We start from the raw sequence: 21180 nt of genomic DNA on the forward strand, positions 1-21180 counted from the left end.
AGGTTGTAATTAAATATGTTATATAACACGCTAGAGTTGTGGTTTTCTCTAGAGTTCCTAATGGCGAAGATGCATTTTGTCATGATTTAACAGAATCCTAGCGCATTAGGCGTTAATTAAGACAACTTTTTGTCTTCTCGCAGCTTTAAAGTCTTTAGTTTTTGTTTTGTTTTTGGTGCAGAACGACTCAGCGGTTTTATTCCAGGAAAGAACCACAGTGAAACTTTAAACCATAGCTGGGACATAGTGCTGAGTAATAACTATTTATAGGTTCAACTGCATCCACGTTGATAATCATACAGCACTTGACAGTGTCTCATCATTTATTGGACCTCTTTCGCCACTTCGGACTCAAACATACAATTCATGAGAAGCTGAGTTGAGAAAACTGTGTGGCATGCATCACATTTTTTTTAATCGCAGGCATATAATAATAATAATAATAATAATAACAACACAGTAAATGTGTTAAGAAAAACATATTTACAACAAATTATGACAGTGATAATCATGAAATATGAAGGTCCAATTTATAAAATTGCAATCATGTAGGTATTGGCATAGCCACATTAGACAGCAAGAGTCGTTTTGCTATCGACAACCATTCCAATTCGTGACACCTTTTCAGAATAAGAGCTCACATATTCGATTGAACACGGCAATGAACACTGACTTGATGTATTTATTATATATATATATATATGTGTAATTTTTTTTTTCATTTTAGAAACATGAAATACATACAATAAATACCAGTTTTTCCATGTGTGCGGCGTGTGCAGTATACGGTGACAAGCACAATGTTTGTGTTTTAGAAACAAGGTACATTTGTCTTCACCAGACAAGCCATCGTTACAGACATTTCTTGGTGTACATTCAGCTTGGGAGAGCGAAAGGACTCCTCAATCAATTCACATAAAGAACCTTCAGAAAAAAAGGTATTTTTTTCTCCAGTCACTTAGGAAACGAAACCCCATGCGGTGTGTTTTCCTTTCCAGGATGAGGTATTTTCCCAGCTGGTCTTCATCCTTCAGTGCGATCGCTCGCAATTTTTTTTAGCAGTGCAAAATCTTAATAAATGCTTTTCGGAACTCCACGTTAAAGGTGGTGTAGATGATGGGGTTGACGGCACTGTTGACGTAGCCCAGCCATGTAAAAGCGTTGTACATCTCGGCGGGAACCTTGCATTTTGTGCAGTGGGTGTTCAAGATATGCGTTATGAAAAAAGGCAGCCAGCATATGATGAATACACCTGAGGAGAAAGGAGAAGATTTTTTTTAAATTACAGCTTTAGGAATGTCAGGTACGTTGGCTTCCGGATGAGACTTGGAGGTGTTGGTACCGCACAGCAATTTGTTGGCGGATTTTGTCCGTCTGTCAACATTTTTTTTCCCTTCAAAAATAGGAACCTGGATTTTCACGTGTACATGTTATTGAACATTTGCACATTCATGCAAACTCTTAAAGTGAGAGCACTTTGATAGAATAGGTGCAAAACACTCTCTCCACCTTCCATCTCCACTTATGGCCAGCAAGAGACTTCGACAAAGCCCAAAACCAGTGAAGTTGGCATGTTGTGTAAATGGTAAATACAAACGGAATACAATGATTTGCAAATCCTTTTCAACTTATATTCAATTGAATAGACAGCAAAGACAATATATTTAAAGGCCTACTGAAACCCACTACTACCGACCACGCAGTCTGATAGTTTATATATCAATGATGAAATCTTAACATTATAACACATGCCAATACGGCCGGGTTAACTTATAAAGTGACATTTTAAATTTGCCGCTAAACTTCCGGTTCGAAACGCCTCTGAGGATGACGTATGCGCGTGACGTAGACCGGGGAACACGGGTATGCCTTCCACATTGAAGCCAATACGAAAAAGCTCTGTTTTCATTTCATAATTCCACAGTATTCTGCACATCTGTGTTCGTGAATCTGTTTCAATCATGTTCATTGCATTATGGAGAAGGAAGCTGAGCAAGCAAAGAAGAAAGTTGTCGGTGCGAAATGGACGTATTTTTCGAACGTAGTCAGCCACAACAGTACACAGCCGGCGCTTCTTTGTTTACATTCCCGAAAGATGCAGTCAAGATGGAAGAACTCGGATAACAGAGACTCTAACCAGGAGGACTTTTGACTTCGATACACAGACGCCTGTAGAGAACTGGGACAACACAGACTCTTACCAGGATTACTTTGATTTGGATGACAAAGACGCAGACGTGCTACTGTGAGTATGCAGCTTTGGCTTCTAAACATTTGATCGCTTGACCGTATGTGCGCAACTTTTTTTTGCGTATGTACGTAACTTTTTAAAAATATATAAGCTTTATGAACCTTGGGTTAGGTGAACGGTCTTTTGGGCTGAGTGATTGTGTGTGTTGATCAGGTGTTTGAATTGTATTGGCGTGTTCTATGGAGCTAGGAGCTAGCAGAGGAGCTAGGAGCTAGCATAACAAACACGCAGGTGTTATTATGCAGGATTAATTTGTGGCATATTAAATATAAGCCTGGTTGTGTTGTGGCTAATAGAGTATATATATGTCTTGTGTTTATTTACTGTTGTAGTCATTCCCAGCTGAATATCAGGTACCGTGAGTATGCAGCCTTGGCTGCTAAACATTTGATAACTTGACCGTATGTGCGCGTCACGTACGTAACTTTTTAAAAATATATAAGCTTTATGAACCTTGGGTTAGGTGAACGGTCTTTTGGGCTGAGTGATTGTGTGTGTTGATCAGGTGTTTGAATTGTATTGGCGTGTTCTATGGAGCTAGGAGCTAGCAGAGGAGCTAGGAGCTAGCATAACAAACACGCAGGTGTTTTTATGCAGGATTAATTTGTGGCATGTTAAATATAAGCCTGGTTGTGTTGTGGCTAATAGAGTATATATATGTCTTGTGTTTATTTACTGTTGTAGTCATTCCCAGCTGAATATCAGGTCACCCCCGGCTCTCACAGCATCTTCCCTATCTGAATAGCTTCAACTCCCCACTAGTCCTTCACTTGCACTTTACTCATCCACAAATCTTTCATCCTCGCTCAAATTAATGGGGAAATTGTCGCTTTCTCGGTCCGAATCTCTCTCACTTCATGCGGCCATCATTGTAAACAATAGGGAACTTTGCGTATATGTTCAACTGACTACGTCACGCTACTTCCGGTAGGGGCGAGCCTTTTTTTTATCAGATACCAAAAGTTGCAATCTTTATCGTCGTTGTTCTATACTAAATCCTTTCAGCAAAAATATGGCAATATCGCGAAATGATCAAGTATGACACATAGAATAGATCTGCTATCCCCGTTTAAATAAAAAAAAATTCATTTCAGTAGGCCTTTAACGTTCCAACTGGAAAACGTTGTTATTTTTTGCAAATAATAGCTCATCTGGAATTTTATGCCTGCAACATGTTTCAAAAATGCTGGCACAAGTGGCAAAACAGACTGAGAAAGTTGAGGAATGCTCATAAAACACTTATTTGGAACATCCCACAGGTGAACAGGCTAATTGGGAACAGGTGGGTGCCATGATTAGGTATAAAAGTAGATTCCATGAAATGCTCAGTCATTCACAAACAAGGATGGGGCGTGGGTCACCACTTTGTCAACAAATGCGTGAGCAAATTGTCCAACAGTTTAAGAAAAACATTTCTCAATGAGCTATTGCAAGGAATTCAGAGATTTCACCATGTAAGGTCTGTAATATCATTAAAAGGTTCAGAGAATTGGGATAAATAACTGCACGTAACATTGAATGTCCGTGACCTTCGATCCCTCAGGCGGTACTGCCTCAAAAAGCGACATCAGTGTGTAAAGGATATCACCACATGGGCTCAGGAACACTTCAGAAAACCACTGTCAGTAAATACAGTCGGTCGCTACATCTGTAAGTGCATGTTAAAACTGTACCATGCAAAGCCAAATACATTTATCAACAACACCCAGAAACGCCGCAGGCTTCGCTGGGCCCGAGCTCATCTAAGATGGACTGATGCAAAGTGGAAAAGTGTTCTTTGGTCTGACGAGTCCACATTTCAAATTGTTTTTGGAAACTGTGGACGTCGTGTCCTCCGGAACAAAGAGGAAAAGAACTCTCCGGATTGTTATAGGCGAAAAGTTCAAAAGCCAGCATCTGCGATGGTATGGGGGTGTATTAGTGCCCAAGGCATGGGTAACTTACACATCTGTGAAGGCACCATTAATGCTGAAAGGTACATACAGGTTTTGGAGCAACATATGTTGCCATCCAAGCAACGTTATCATGGACGCCCCTGCTTATTTCAGCAAGACAATGCCGAGCCATGTGTTACAACAGTGTGGTTTCATAGTAAAAGAGTGCGGGTACTAGACTGGACTGCCTGTAGTCCAGACCTGTCTCCCATTGAAAATGTGTGGCACATTATGAAGCCTAAAATAGCACAACGGAGATCCCGGACTGTTGAACAACTTAAGCTGTACATCAAGCAAGAATGGGAAAGAATTCCACCTGAAAAGCTTCAAAAATTGGTCTCCTCAGTTCCCAAACGTTTACTGAGTGTTGTTAAAAGGAAAGGCCATGTAACACAGTGGTAAAAATTCCCCTGTGCCAACTTTTTTGCAAGGTGTTGCTGCCATTAAATTCTAAGTTAATGATTATCTGCAAAAAAAAAAAAAAGTTTCTCAGTTGGAACATTAAATATCTCGTCTTTGCAGTCTATTCAATTGAATATTAGTTGAAAATGATTTGCAAATCATTGTATTCTGTTTTTATTTACGAATTACACAACGTGCCAACTTCACTGGTTTTGGGTTTTGTACGAAGGTAAAAGTCATGTTTAATGTTCATTTATCTCATTCATTCATCAAAACTAAACCTATACTTTTTGGGTTTACCAAAAAAGGTCCTTACCAAGAACGATGGCCAACATCTGCGTGGCCTTCTTCTCCTTCTGCTGGGAGATCTTCCTCTTGCTCATCGTTTTCAAAGACGTCTGAGTCTTGCCGTTAGGTAGCGTCTGCGTCTGGAAGACTTTGGCTACCATCTGCGTCTGATCCGCCAGAGGCTCCTTGCCGGGGTCGCCGTTCTTTTCGGGTCTCTGGCTCTCTTCGGCGGCCGTCGGGGGTGAGGAGTTAGGGCTGGTGTTGACCTCCTTGTTGGGCACCAGCAGTTGGTGGCTAGTGGCTGGCGTTTCTCCCAGGGTGCATCGCGGCTTCTGCTTTTGGCTGCTGCCGCTGTTGTTGAGGTCGTCTAACTCCATGTCCTCCCCTTCGTTGGTCACGTCTTTGATGAATAGCTGAGCAGAGTCAGGAAGAGAAAATATATGGAATAACAATCATTAGTTGTATGCGGACAAAACTTTAACGTTATGTTCACATACAGGTCAGGTTGCATTCACATTAGAAATCACTTTTTTTTTTTAATGTGGACTAGAAACATCAGATTTGACAAAAAATCCGAATTGGACATTCGACCCTGCTGTGTAAAGGTAGCCTATGTCCGCATATTTAAGGTTCCGGTCACTACATGTGGTCTGGATTTGATCGATTTTATTAGTTACACTCTTAACGATTATTCAAAGCAACAGAATAGGAATCAGTTTTTTTTCTAATTGAATTAATCAGTTAATCATTGCAGAAATGTCCCAGAAATGTTGATATGATGCTGCAAAATGTAAACTATGAAATGTATTAATTTTTGGTTAATGTTTTACACACATTAATCCTTTCTCTTACACTTATCCCACAAACACCATTTTTATTTGTGATATTTTTCCTTTTTTATTTGTAACATTATCATTTCTAATGTTTATTTCGCTAACTCAAAGTTTTCCATGGTCTTACAGCGGTCCTTTAAAGTCCTATTGCGGAAAAGGTCGTACAGTCTAAAAACTTTAAAAATAAAAGATAATACATCTGGGAAAAATATAAGCCTCAAAAGCCGCACAAGATGCTCCAAAGTCAAAAGTTATCTGCTAGCGCTAACCACAAGAACATCATAGTACTTTTCAAAAGTAGTGTTTTGTTTAGCAAGATATTATTGTCTTGAAGATATTTTTATACTTATGTAACAGTTAATGTTAAAAACGTAGATACTTTTATTACCTAATAGGTAACGTTAGCTGCTAGCGCTAACCACAAGTACATAATATGTATCAAAGGTAGTGTTTTGTTGATTTATCACTAATTATTGTGTTGAACATTTTTTTTAAACTTAAAAAAATTAGTTACTTTTATCACCTAAAAGTCACTGAAAAGTCCAAAGTTATCCGCTAGCGCTAATATCAGGTACTTAACAATACTTTTAAAGGTAGTGTTTTGTTGATTTTTCACTAATATTTGTGTTGAACTTTTTTTCAAAATAAAGTTCATGTTGAGTTAGATACTTTTATCACCTAGAAGTCACTGAAAAGTCAAAAGTTATCTGCTAGCGCTAACCGCAAGTACATAACAATACTTATCAAAAGTAGTGTTTTGTTGATTTAACATTCGTTATTGCGTTAAAATTGTTTTTCAAACTTAGATAAGAGTTCACGTTAAAAAATTTGATACTTTTATCACCTAAAAGTCACTAAATAGTCAAAAGTTATTTACTAGCGCTAACCACAAGTACATCATAATACTATTCAAAAGTAGTGTTTTGTTTAGCACGATATTATTGTCTTGAACATATTTTTTATATATACGTAACAGTTATTGTTAAAAATGTAGATACTTTTATTACCTAAGAGGTAACTGCTAGCGCTAACCACAAAAAAATAACAATACTTATCAAAGGTAGTGTTTTGTTGATTTATCACTAATTACTGTGTTGAATTTTTTTTTCAAACTTAGATAAGAGTCATGTTAAAAGGTTAGATACTTTTATCACCTAAAAGTCACTGAAAAGTCAAAATGTATCTGCTAGCGCTAACCGCAAGTACATAACAATACTTATCAAAGGTAGTGTTTTGTTGATTTAACATTCGTTATTGCGTTTAAACATTTTTTCAAACTTCGATAAGAGTTCATGTTAAAAAAATAGATACTTTTATCACCTAAAAGTCACTGAAAAGTCAAGTTATATTATTTGTTATATTCTCGTGCTAACCATAAATACATAACAATACTTATCAAAGGTAGTGTTTTGTTGATTTATCACTAATTGTGTTGAATTTTTTTTTCAAACTTAGATAAGAGTTCATGTTATAAAATGTGATACTTTTATCACATAAAAGTCACTGAAAAGTCAAGTTATCTGCTAGCGCTAACCACAAGTACATAACACTACTTATAAAAAGTAATGTTTTGTTGTTTCAATATCCGTTATTGCGTTCAACATTTTTTTTTAAACTTAGATTAGAGTTCATGTTAAAAAATGTGATACTTTCATCACCTAAAAGTCACTGAAAAGTTAACAGTTATCTGCTAACACTAACTACAAGTTTATAATAATACTTATCAAAGGTAGTGTTTTGTTGATTTATCACTAATTATTGTGTTGAACATTTTTTTTAAACTTAGATAAGAGTCATGTTAAAAAATGTATACTTTTATCACAAAAGTCACTAAAAAGTCAAAAGTTATCTGCTAGTGCTAACCACAAGTACATCATAGTGTGTGAATGTGGAAAATAGTGTCGAAGCGCTTTGAGTTCCTTAAAAAAGGTAGAAAAGCGCTTTACAAGTACAACTATTTACCATTTACCATTTACTTTTCAAAAGTAGTGTTTTGTTTAGCACAATATTATTGTCTTGAACATTTTTTTTTTTTTTACGTCCGTAACAGTTATTGTTAAAAATGTAGATACTTCTATTACCTAAGAGGTAACCGCTAGCGCTAACCACAAGTACATACTACTTATCAAAGGGAGTGTTTTGTTTATTTATCACTAATTATTGTGTTGAACTTTTTTTTTCAAACTTAGGTAAGAGTTAATGTTAAAACATTTGATACTTTTATCACCTAAAAGTCACTGAAAAGTAAAATTAGCGCTAACCGCAAGTACATAACAATACTTATCAAAAGTAGTGTTTTGTTGATTTAACATTCGTTATTGCGTTTAAAAATTTTTTTAAACTTCGATAAGAGTTCATGTTAAAAAAAAATGGATACTTTTATCACCTAAAGGTCACTGAAAAGTCAAGTTATCTTCTAGTGTTAACCATAAGTACATAACAATACTTATCAAAGGTAGTGTTTTGTTGATTTATAGCTAATTGTGTTGAATTTTTTTTTCAAACTTAGATAAGAGTTCATGTTAAAATTTTTTATACTTTTATCACATAAAAGTCACTGAAAAGTCAAGTTATCTGCTAGCGCTAACCACAAGTACATAACACTACTTATAAAAAGTAATGTTTTGTTGTTTCAATATCCGTTATTGCGTTCAACATTTTTTTTTAAACTTAGATTAGAGTTCATGTTAAAAAATGTGATACTTTCATCACCTAAAAGTCACTGAAAAGTTAACAGTTATTTGCTAGCACTAACCACACGTTTATAATAATACTTATCAAAGGTAGTGTTTTGTTGATTTATCACTAATTATTGTGTTGAACATTTTTTTTAAACTTAGATAAGAGTCATGTTAAAAAATGTATACTTTTATCACAAAATTTTTTTACGTCCGTAACAGTTATTGTTAAAAATGTAGATACTTCTATTACCTAAGAGGTAACCGCTAGCGCTAACCACAAGTACATACTACTTATCAAAGGGAGTGTTTTGTTTATTTATCACTAATTATTGTGTTGAACTTTTTTTTTCAAACTTAGGTAAGAGTTCATGTTAAAACATTTGATACTTTTATCACCTAAAAGTCACTGAAAAGTAAAATTAGCGCTAACCGCAAGTACATAACAATACTTATCAAAAGTAGTGTTTTGTTGATTTAACATTCGTTATTGCGTTTAAACATTTTTTTAAACTTCGATAAGAGTTCATGTTAAAAAAAAAAGGATACGTTTATCACCTAAAGGTCACTGAAAAGTCAAGTTATCTTCCAGTGCTAACCATAAGTACATAACAATACTTATCAAAGGTAGTGTTTTGTTGATTTATCACTAATTGTGTTGAATTTTTTTTTCAAACTTAGATAAGAGTTCATGTTAAAAAATGTGATACTTTTATCACCTAAAAGTCACTGAAAAGTCAAGTTATCTGCTAGCGCTAACCACAAGTACATCAAATACTTTTCAAAAGTAGTTTTATCTAACACGATATTATTGTCTTGAACATATTTTTATACGTACGTAACAGTTATTGTTAAAAATGTAGATACTTGTAATACCGAAGAGGTAACTGCTAGCACTACCACAAGTATATTACTTATCCAAGGTAGCGTTTTGTTGATTTAACATTAACTATTGTGTTGAACATTTTTTTCAAACATAGACAAGAGTTCATGTTAAAAAAAATTATACTTTTATCCCCTAAAAGTCACTGAAAAGTCAAGTTATCTGCTAGCGCTAACCACAAGTACATAACAATACTTTTCAAAAGTAGTTTTATTTAACACGATATTATTGTCTTGAACATATTTTTTATACTTACGTAACAGTTATTGTTAAAAAAATAGATACATTTATTACCTAAGAGGTAACGTTAGCTGCTAGCGCTATCCGCAAGTACATAATACTTCTCAAAGGTAGTATTTTGTTTATTTATCACTGATTATTGTGTTGAACATTTTTTCAAACTTAGATAAGAGTTGATGTTAAAAAATGTGATACTTTTATCACCTAAAAGTCACTGAAAAGTCAAGTTATCTGCTAGCGCTAACATCAGGTACATAACACTCTTATCAAAAGTAGTGTTTTGTTGATTTACTAGTCGTTATTGCATTTAAAAAAAAATTTCAAACTTAGATTAGAGTTCATGTTAATAAAATAGATACTTTCATCACCTGAAAGTCACTGAAAAGTTAAAAGTTATCTGCTAGCGCTAACCACAAGTTTATAATAATACTTATCAAAGGTAGTATTTTGATGATTTATCACTAATTATTGTGTTGAATTAAAAAAAAAAACTTAGATAAGAGTCATGTTAAAAAATTAGATACTTTTATCACCTAAAAGTTACTGAAAAGTCCAAAGTTATCTGCTAACGCTAACCACAAGTATATCATAATACTTTTCAAAAGTAGTGTTTTGTTTAGCACGATATTATTGTCTTGAACATATGTTTTATACGTACGTAACAGTTGTTAAAAATGTAGATACTTTTATTACCTAAGCGGTAACATTGCTACCCACAGGTAACTGATGTCAAAGTACATAAGACTTCGAGCCACGGGCTAATTTGCAACCCTTTTCCCTGGTTAGGTTTTTAAAAAGTGTAAAAAAACAACAAAAGGATTAAAACAAGTACAAAAATAAAAACACATTGAAAATAATTGGCCCCATTTGTCCATACTACACCCGGTTCTAGTGTGTTCATTCATAGTTTTGATGCCTTCAGTGACAATCTACAATGTAAATAGTCATGAAAATAAAGAAAACACATTGAATGAGAAGGTGTGTCCACATTTTTGGCCGGTACTAATATATTTTGGCCAAATATAAACCTTAAAAGTCGCACAAAATAGTTCAAAGTCATGTTTTTGCAAATTAAACAAAAGGTTTTTGTTTGATGAAAACTGATTTATTTAATAAATCCATCCATCCATTTTCTACCGCTTGTCCCTCTCAGGATCCCAGCTCCACTAACATGATTCTTTATCGATTTTCCATGACAAAATTTGTATTACTTAATGAAATGGAATAATTCATTGTTAAGATTATTGATTTCACCTTTCCTGAAATAAAAGCTCAAGTAAAACAGACAGAAACGCACCACTTTCTTCTTTTTGGCAGGGAAACTCCCGTTGGTCTTGACAATCACTGCGCACAGCCTCACATCTTCAGGATGAGTGCACTTGTCCTAAAATTTTACGCACAGAAAAACAAGTGTCAAGCAAGCGGACGCACATTTGACAAAAAAGCGGGCTGTCACGGCGTAAATATGGCAGCCCGGATGGAAGGTCAAAGCGGGCTGCGTGGAGCTTTTTGGCACTGCGAGACGGCTTAGCGAGAATGTGATGTGCCGCTGAAAGTCAAGGCCGTTAACTTGACAGCATCATAAAGTACAGACAGAGGTTATTTCACCACGAGCGCAGCCGAGCAGCCTGTATTGAAATGTGATTAGTCTGCTCTATAACGCTTAATTTCTCATCATAATAATGATCAGCTCATTTGTCAATATGCGAGCATGTAATGACTTCATAGGCCATTGGATTGTGTAGTAATGTACCCCACAATAAACCTTTGCTGGTCATTATGGCAAGTGTGTGGAATCAATACCTGAAATACAGAAGAAGAAAAAAAAAGCCTAATTGCCGTATTTTCCGCACTATAAGGCGCACCGGATTATAAGGCGCACCTTCAATGAATGGCCTATTTTGAAACTTTGTTCATATATAAGGCGCACCACATTATAAGGCGCATAGAATAGATGCTACAGTAGAGGCTGGGGTTACGTTATGCATCCCGTAGTTGGCTCAATATTGGTCCATGTATAAGGCGCGCCGGATTATAAGGCGCACTGTCAGCTTTTGAGAAAATTGGAGGTTTTTAGGTGCGCCTTATAGTGCGGAAAATACGGTCATGTTATGTGGTGGAAAACTGCATTTTTATGAAGCTGCCTTTTCCTGTAACAGAGTAAGAAAATCTATAGTCTTCTTGTCTGGGTTTGTTATGTAAATTAACACCTTACAATTATGACTACATGAGGCATAAATGGGTCTAAATTATAGGAAAGTTTTATCATCTTAAGTTTATTTTTAAATCGACAGTAAAAAGGGAAATTTTAAAACTATATTTTCAAAATACAGTACAGTGTTTGGACACACCTTCTCATTGAATGGGTTTTCTTTATTTTCACGACTATTTACATTTTAGATCAGGGGTGTCCAAACTTTTTCCACTGAGGGCCGCACACGGAAAAATTAAAGCATGCGGGGGTTATTTGGATATTTTTCATTTTCAAACCATAACAAAATATATCGATTGTGTTTGTTTTTTACCTTTAGGGCTCCCGGGGACCATAAAGGGTCTAAGTCATTAAAATGTTAAAAACAAGTCAAATTATTATTATTTTTATTTATATAACGTTTACAGTAAATCTGTACAATATATCAACTTCAGGTTGATATAAAGTTTAAAAAACAAAAAGGTTTTATGCCTTTTCTGTCAAACTTAGTTTTTTATAATAAAACTGAAATATGCAGTATTTCCCCCACTGCCCAAAACATTCAGAAAGCAATGTTTAATGTGAAGTAATTAGAGCCTTAAAAAGATCAATAATGCAGGACACCATTGATATTAATTCATTATTATTTTTGAGTAATCACAGTGAAAAGATAAATAAAATCCCATTAAATATATTTGGGATCCAAATGGTGCCCCACTCAAAGTGATACATTTGTATTATTTTTTTTTTTTAAACTTTCAGCACTTAAGTTACAAGCTCAACTTCAGATATATCTGTCAATTTTACGTTTCAACTATTATTTTGTTTGTTTTATGCTCTTTTGTCAAATAAAATGTTGATGTTTTTGTATGGCAATCACACAATATATGCAATATTTCCCACATAAAACATTTTAATGTGAAATATTTGAAATAATTGGAGCCTTGAATAGGTCAATAATTCATTATAACGTTGATTTTTTTTTTTTTTTTTGGAGCAATGGCAAAAAAAGAAAAAAGATATACAAAAGAAAAAAAAAAGCCAGCATGGTAGCTTTGTGTCAACATTGCAACTTTTTCTTAGATTTCACCTCATTCCACTTTTTTAAATGTTCTTTTAATTTTTGCTATAGCATTTCCAGAATGTGTGGTGGGCCGGTAAACAATTAGCTGCGGGCCGCAAATGGCCCCCGGGCCGCACTTTGGACACCCCTGTTGTAGATTGTCACTGAAGGCATCACAACTATGAATGAACACATGTGGAGTTATGTACTTAACAAAAAAAGGGGAAATAACTGAAAACATTTTTTATATTCTAGTTTCTTCAAATCAGCCACCCTGTGCTCTGATTACTTTTTCGCACACTCTTAGCAATCTCTCGATGAGCTTCAAGAGGTAGTCACCTGAAATGGTTTTCATTTCACAGGTGTGCTTGAAGCTCACCGAGAGAATGCCAAGAGTGTGCAACACAATAATCAGAGCCAAGAGTGGCTATTTTGAAGAAACTAGAATATAAAACGTGTTTTCAGTTATTTCCCCCTTTTTTTTTTGTTAAGTACATAACTCCACATGTGTTCATTCATAGTTGTGATGCCTTCAGTGACAATCTACAATGTAAATAGTCATGAAAATAAAGAAAACACATTGAATGAGAAGGCGTGTCCAAACTTTCGGCCCGTACTGCATATACTTAAATTCAAAACAAAACTTCAGAATCAGTACACGGATGATGTGTTTGCAACATATAAGAAAAAACATGTCTGCATATTATTTATCCCGAGTTAATCATGTATTATAATTAGTATTCAATAACTATGAATGATTAATTAACCATTTAATGATAATATTTATAATTTGGATTTAATAACGTATCCGTTTTATTTTGGTTGATTCATTGCAATGTTTCTGCTAGTTTTATTTACGGCGTGGCTCAGATGGTAGAGCGGTCGTGCCAGCAACTTGAGGGTTACTGGTCCGTAGCCATCTTCCGCCATCCTCGTCTCGGCCGTTGTGTCCTTGGGGAAAGCGCTTCACCCACCTAGCCTCTGATGCGCCATGGTAGCCTCCGTCATTGTGTAAATCAGGGGTCGGCAACCTGCGGCTCTTTGACCACTCAGCTGCATACTTGCCGACCCCCCCGATTTTCCCAGGAGACTTATGGATCTCAGTGCCTCTCCTAGGTAACTCCCAGGGCAAATATAATCCTATTTTCACTCTAATTACTAAATTAAGGGCGTGCCCTAATTGCACTGCAGTAATTGTCCTCTATAGCATTTACAAACAGCATGCCAGCCCGGCTACATGTTGTATGTAGCTTTTACTTGCACACATAGGAGACAGCAAAGCATACTTAGTCATTTGCCACACAGCTTACACTGACGGTGTCCGTATAAAACAACTTTAACACTGTTACGTTACAAATATGCGCCACACTGTGAACCCACACCAAAGAAGAATGAAAAACACATTTCTGGAGAACATCCCACCGTAACACAACATAAACACAACACAACCAATACCCAGAATCCCATGCAGCCCTAACTCTTCCGGTCTAGATTATACACCCCCGCTACCACCCCCCCCCCCCCCCCCCCCCCTCCATGCGTCGGTTGAGCGGAAGAGTTAGGGCTGCATGGGATTCTGGGTATTTGTTGTGTTGTGTTTATGTTGTGTTACAGTGCAGATGTTCTCCAGAAATGTGTTTGTCATTCTTTTTTGGTGTGGGTTCAAAGTGTGGCGCATATTTGTAACGTAACAGTGTTAAAGTTGTTTTATACGGTCACCGTCAGTGTAAGCTGTGTGGCTGTTGGCCAAGTACGCCTTGCTGTCACTTACGTGAGCAAGCTGAAGCTGCATTCTACATGTGGTCGAGCAGGTACACTGTTTGAGCAGGCTGTAGAGGGCGCTAAAAGCAGTGCCATCACGCCCTGATATTCGGGAGTCTCCCGGAAATAATGAGAGGGTTAGGAAGAATGACGCTATCAAGCGCCATTCATTCAAAACTCGCGGGCCGCACTAACATCACATTTCCATATTAAAGTGCGTGCCGGTGCGTGTGTCAGAGACCCCTGGTTAACATAGCACAAAGCAATTTAAGCTTTGTATGCGGCGTTTTTCATTTTAAATTTTAAAATTTTTTTTGTGGCTCCCATTATTTTCTTTAATTTGTTAAACTTGCCAAAATGGCTCTTTGAGTGGTAAAGGTTGCCGACCCCTGGTGTAAATGAATGGGTGAATGTATACTAATGTATAATGTAAAGCTCTCTGTGTGCAGTTTCAGGTATAGTGAAGCAATATATGTGCACAGACCATAATACCTGGTATTGATGACGGCACCCCTTAAAAGTTTGCTCACCGTCCTTCAACTTTTAAATAATGCATTGGAAAGTTCTTTATCCTGTTTTAGTGGTTTCCACGAGGGCTGCAACAATTAATCCAGTGATTCTCAATTTCTTTTTTTCACAAAGTAACACCTCAGAAAACACTTGGCTCACCAAGTACCGCCATAATGACCAACATTAAACTACAGTAGCGTAGTAGGCTACGTATTCATTTAAAACAAGGCACAGGTTTTATTTAACAATTATATCTAATACTTTTGGCCTCTGTAACATTGCACACAGTTTGAACAGTAACACTGTGTTTTATTATTTAATTAAGCGATTCTTTGGCGTACCACAAGATGGAGCCGACATACCACACGTTAAAAGGGCAACTGCACTTTTTTGGAATTTCATTCACAATCCTTATGTAAGACAAGCACACATACATTTTAATTTTTTTTATACATTCTAAAAATTAAATAAATACCATCAAAAGTCTGCTTACATTGGAAACTATGGTAGTTGCACTATTCTTCATATAAAACCCTATAAAAAATCCCAACAATTCCATGAAGGTTTTGTATACATCAGGGGTCCCCAAACTATGGCCCGCGGGCCGGATACGCCCCCCCAGCTCCAAGATCCGGCCCGCGAGAAGTCCCATGTTAAAAAGAAAATTAAAATTAAAAAAAAAAAACATTTTTAATTTTTATTTTATTTTTTATTTGTCCTTACTAGTCCATTTTCTACCGTATCCTAGCCACTCAGGCAAATCATATTGTCTAAAAATGCATCTTACCATCGATAACGTGGCATGCAGCAAGTGCGGTCTTTAAGTCAACTAGTGCGCGAGGAATATATATGTATGAATACATATATATATATATATATATATATATACATATGTATATATATATATATATATATATATATATATATATATATATATATATAATATATATATATATATATATTATACACATATACATATATATACACATATAGACACACACACACACACACACACACACACACACACACACACCCACACACACACATTTACATATAATATATATATATATATATATATATATATATATCGCGGCCCCCAGCCAAATTGTTTTACCCCAATGCGGCCCCGGAGTCAAAAAGTTTGGGGACCCCTGTATACATGATGTGAGAGTGGCCATGCCAGCAACCTGAGGATTCCTGGTTCAATCCCCACCTTCTACCTTACCATGAATTGATTAACGTGGACCCCGACTTAAACAAGTTGAAAAACGTACTCGGGTGTTACCATTTAGTGGTCAATTGTACGGAGTATGTACTGTACTTGCAATCTACTAATAAAAGTTTAAATCAATCAATCAGTCACGTCCGTTGTGTCCTTGAGCCAGACACTTCACCCTTGCTCCTGATGGGTCGTGGTTAGGGCCCTTGCATGGCAGCTCCCGCCATCAGTGTGTGAATGTGGAAATAGTGTCAAAGCGCTTTGAGTACCTTGAAGGTAGAAACGCTATAATACAAGTATAACCCATAACTCATTTAACAGTCACATTTATAATACCATATGATATTTACGTATTTAGATCATTCTAAGCATAGGCGGCGCATTCCTTTAAAAAATGCATCACAACATTCGCTTTTTATTCCCACTACATCACGGATTTTTACTCACTGCAGACTTCAATGACAGCCAACAAACATAGTAAAACATCACTTACTGTACAATGTCTGCTGTCATTAGGATGCGACTGATAGAAAGCTGTTATATTTCTGTTTTGGATGAAAAATAACGTATTTTCGCGTTGTTCTCGCCTTTTCCAGGTCTATATTGGCTGTCAAAGTGTACCAATTTTTTAGATTACATCCTGGTCCTTCTACTATCCAGGTGAGAGGCATGATTTATGATCTACAATAAACTTTGAAGAGCAAAGGAAGCGAGGAAGCAGCTTACCACTTGATGTAAACATAGGGATTAGGGGCGGCGCTATACATAGTTCAACTGTGTAGCACTTATAATAACATTATCACTAATACTTGGTTAATATTCAAGTCACAAAATGTAAATGGAGTATTGTTGGCGCTTTTGGATGTTATTTTGTGGGTTTTATGGGCGGAGAAGAGGACTTCCCATTTGCTCCGCTGTAAGTGGACTTTTATTTATGTTTATTTACGAGTCAAAATGCATTAAAACAAAGTACATCCGTCATGTCTTTCATAATGATTGTGAACAATGGGCAAAATTTTCCCCAAAAAGTACAGTTCCTCTTTTAGAATCAATGGATTAATGAATTAAATGAGAGTAAATTGTTTAGAAAAAAGCTTTGATTCATATTCTTTTGCTTTGATTAATTGTTTAATGAGTGTAACTAATACAAATGAATAAAATCCGGACAGCATGGAGTTGAAATAAACGGATAAAGTTTCTAGACTGCTGCTGCAATAGAGTGCACAATAAGAGCGGTGGTATGTGGGTGCCATAATCTGTCGGCAGTGAACATTTTTTTTTAAATTATTGATATCACTGTGCTCATGTTAAAACTGCAATTTAAATGTTAATTATTTGCATTTATTAGAAAAATGTTTTTGTTTATTCCAGCTATTTACCCTAAAATACGCATTGAGGGTATTAAGCGTGTTTTATCCGATCACTCGATTAATCGGGCAAAATAATCGACAGCTACGACTTTGGTTTCAACTTTCTCCTTAGATGTTTTCTCATGCTGCTTGCATGCCATCCCCTTGACTCTTCTGTAACACAGGAAAAACAATTCCAAGACCACAGGATGTGTCAGTAAGTGTTTGGCAAATTACCTTTAAAAAAGGAATTAACTATAAGTGACAGCTGTCATTTCCAAACTATAATTCCTTACTTCTTTCTCCACACTTTGAACATCACGCTGTGTAAAATGCTGCAGCTAATTTATGGATTTTTACGGGTCCAAGAGCTTCACATTTCGCCATTTAAACCACATTAGACCAGTGGTTCTTAACCTTGTTGGAGGTACCGAACCCCACCAGTTTCATATGCCTATTCACCGAACCCTTCTTTAGTGAAGTGAAGTGAAGTGAATTATATTTATATAGCGCTTTTCTCTAGTGACTCAAAGCGCTCTACATAGTGAAAACCCAATATCTAAGTTACATTTAAACCAGTGTGGGTGGCACTGGGAGCAGGTGGGTAAAGTGTCTTGCCCAAGGACACAACGGCAGTAACTAGGATGGCGGAAGCGGGGATCGAACCTGCAACCCTCAGGTTGATGGCACGGCCACTCTACCAACCGAGCTATACCGCCCACATTTATATATATATATACATATATATATATATATATATATATATATATATATATATATATATATATATATATATATATATATATATATATATATATATATATATATATATATAGGTGTGTGTAAACATATATGTGTATGTATATATATGTGTATATATAATATATACATACGCATACATATATATACAGTATATAAAAACACATATATATGTATACTAGAATTAGTTTCACCTGCCTCTGATTAGTGTTCCGGACGCTCACCTGCTCCTGGCCACTAATCAGAGAGCTACTTATTCCTGTTTTTCGCCACAATCAGTCTGGCTTCCCTGTTTGCACTACGCAACATTGACAACGTCTTTTATTTTGCTTCCAGGCAACCCGCTACGTTAAGTATTTTCTACGATCTTTGATTTCTGTTCCTGTGCTAAGCTCTGCCATAGCGTCCAGGCTATCGGCACACTTTTCCGTCTTTTTGTAATTTTGCATGATTCACGGACAATAAATCAATGTCTCGCCTGCACCTCGCCTCCGGAGTTCCTGCTGCATCTTGGGAGAACGATACGCGCAGTAAAATGCGACCCCTTCGTTACAGGGTTTGGAATAACCCAACATTGTAGTGAGCATAACTCAGCTGTTGTGTTAAATAAATTCAACCCAGTAGTTGGGTTATGAATCAACCAACATTGAGTTAGCATAACTCAACTTTTGGGTTAAATAATTTAACCCAATAGTTTGGTTGTGAATAACCCAACATTAAGTTATCATAACTCAACTTTTTGGTTAAATGAATCAACACAAAAGCTGGGTTGAAAAAATGTACCCAAAATGTTGAGTTAAAATAACTCAAAAAAGGGGTTTGTCCTTTTCTGAACCAGCAGTTGGGTTGAAATTGGGTTATTTTTTAACCCAACATGTTTTAAGTGTGTGTATAACTAAAAAAGTTGAACAAATTAATATTTACTACCTCAGTTACATAAATAAAATTACAAAAAAATGAGTAACTGCCAAAAATGAGAGGACTTAAAGGGATGCCATAAGAAACGCCTGAGTAGATAAAATCACAAGTTTTTACTCCAGTGTTCTATGTATTCTACCAAGGTTAAAATGTCACTGCAGGGACTTGCCAATGTGTTTGCAGCAATAAATTCAACCCAATAGTTGGGTTATAAATTAACCAACATTGACTTAGCATAACTCAACTTTTGGGTTAAATAATTCAACCCAATAGTTTGGTTGTGAATAACCCAACATTAAGCTATCATAACTCAACTTTTTGGTTAAATGATTCAATGCAAAAGTTGGGTTGATAAAATTTACCCAAAATGTTGAGTTAACTCAAATATGGGGTTCGTCTTTTTCTGAACCAGCAGTTGGGTTGAAATTGGGTTATTTTTTTAACCCAACATGTTGTCGTGTGTGTTGAATTAAAATAACTCATAAGGGGTTTGTCCTTTTCTGTACCAGCAGGGAAATATTAACACATAAAGCCTGAGTAAATAAAATCACAAGTTTTTACTCCAGTGTTCTATGTTTTCTATAGGTTAAAATGTCAATGCAGAAACCTGAATCAACCAACATTGATTGATTCTGGACTCCCGCTGATGTGTTGGATCCACTGTGGACTGGACTTTCACAATGTTATGTCAGACCCACTCGACATCCGTTGCTTTCGGTCTCCCCTAGAGGGGGGGGGGTTACCCACATATGCGGTCCTCTCCAAGGTTTCTCATAGTCATTCACCGACGTCCCACTGGGGTGAGTTTTTCCTTGCCCGTATGTGGGCTCTGTACCGAGGATGTCGTTGTGGCTTGTACAGCCCTTTGAGACACTTGTGATTTAGGGCTATATAAATAAACATTGATTGATGATTGATTGACATTGAGTTAGCATAACTCAACTTTTGGGTTAAATAATTCAACCCAATAGTTTGGTTGTGAATAACCCAACATTAAGCTATCATAACTCAACTTTTTGGTTAAATGATTCAACGCAAAAGTTGGGTTGAAAAAATGTACCCAAAATGTTGAGTTAATAACTCAAATATGGGGTTCTTCCTTTTCTGAACCAGTGGTTGGGTTGAAATTGGGTTATTTTTTAACCCAACATGTTTTAGTGTGTGTTGAATTAAAATAACTCATAATGGGTTTGTCCTTTTCTGTACCAGCAGGGAAATATTGACACATAAATCCTGAGTAGAAAAATCACAAGTTTTTACTCCAGTGTTCTATGTTTTCTGAAATGTCAATGCAGAGACCTGAATCAACCAACATTGAGTTAGCATAACTCAACTTTTGGGTTTAATAATTCAACCCAATAGTTTGGTTGTGAATAACCCGACATTAAAGGCCTACTGAAATGAATTTTTTTTATTTAAACGGGAATAGCAGATCCATTCTATGTGTCATACTTGATCATTTCGCGATATTGCCATATTTTTGCTGAAAGGATTTAGTATAGAACAACGACGATAAAAATCGCAACTTTTGGTATCTGATAAAAACAACCCTTGCCCCTACCGGAAGTAGCGTGACGTCACAAGACAAAGGATTCCTCACAATTCCGCTTTGTTTACAATGAAGCGAGAGACATTCGGACCGAGAAAGCGACGATTACCGCATTAATTTGAGCGAAAAGATGAAAGATTTGTGGATGAGGAACGTCAGAGTGAAGGACTAGAGTGTAGTGCGGGACGTATCTTTTTTCGCTCTGACCGTAACTTAGGTACAAGCTGGCTCATTGGATTCCACACTCTCTCCTTTTTCTATTGTGGATCACAGATTTGTATTCTAAACCACCTCAGATACTATATCCTCTTGAAAATGAGAGTCGAGAACGCGAAATGGACATTCACAGTGA

General features: G+C 36.2%; 1 protein-coding gene across 1 annotated transcript in view; it reads right to left on the minus strand.

Moving 5' to 3' along the window:
• Positions 1 to 386: 386 nt before the first annotated feature.
• Positions 387 to 21180, minus strand: part of drd2a (dopamine receptor D2a) — a 196712-nt gene continuing 175918 nt past the window's right edge. The window contains exons 6-8 of the mRNA XM_062062048.1: positions 10807 to 10893; positions 4904 to 5288; positions 387 to 1252 (exon numbers count right to left, since the gene is read on the minus strand). Coding sequence (XP_061918032.1) covers positions 1056 to 1252; positions 4904 to 5288; positions 10807 to 10893 — 669 coding nt within the window. The 3' untranslated portion in view covers positions 387 to 1055. The remainder of the gene's footprint in view (positions 1253 to 4903; positions 5289 to 10806; positions 10894 to 21180) is intronic.

The sequence above is a fragment of the Entelurus aequoreus genome, linkage group LG10 (assembly GCF_033978785.1).
Source record: "Entelurus aequoreus isolate RoL-2023_Sb linkage group LG10, RoL_Eaeq_v1.1, whole genome shotgun sequence".
NCBI lineage: Eukaryota > Metazoa > Chordata > Actinopteri > Syngnathiformes > Syngnathidae > Entelurus > Entelurus aequoreus.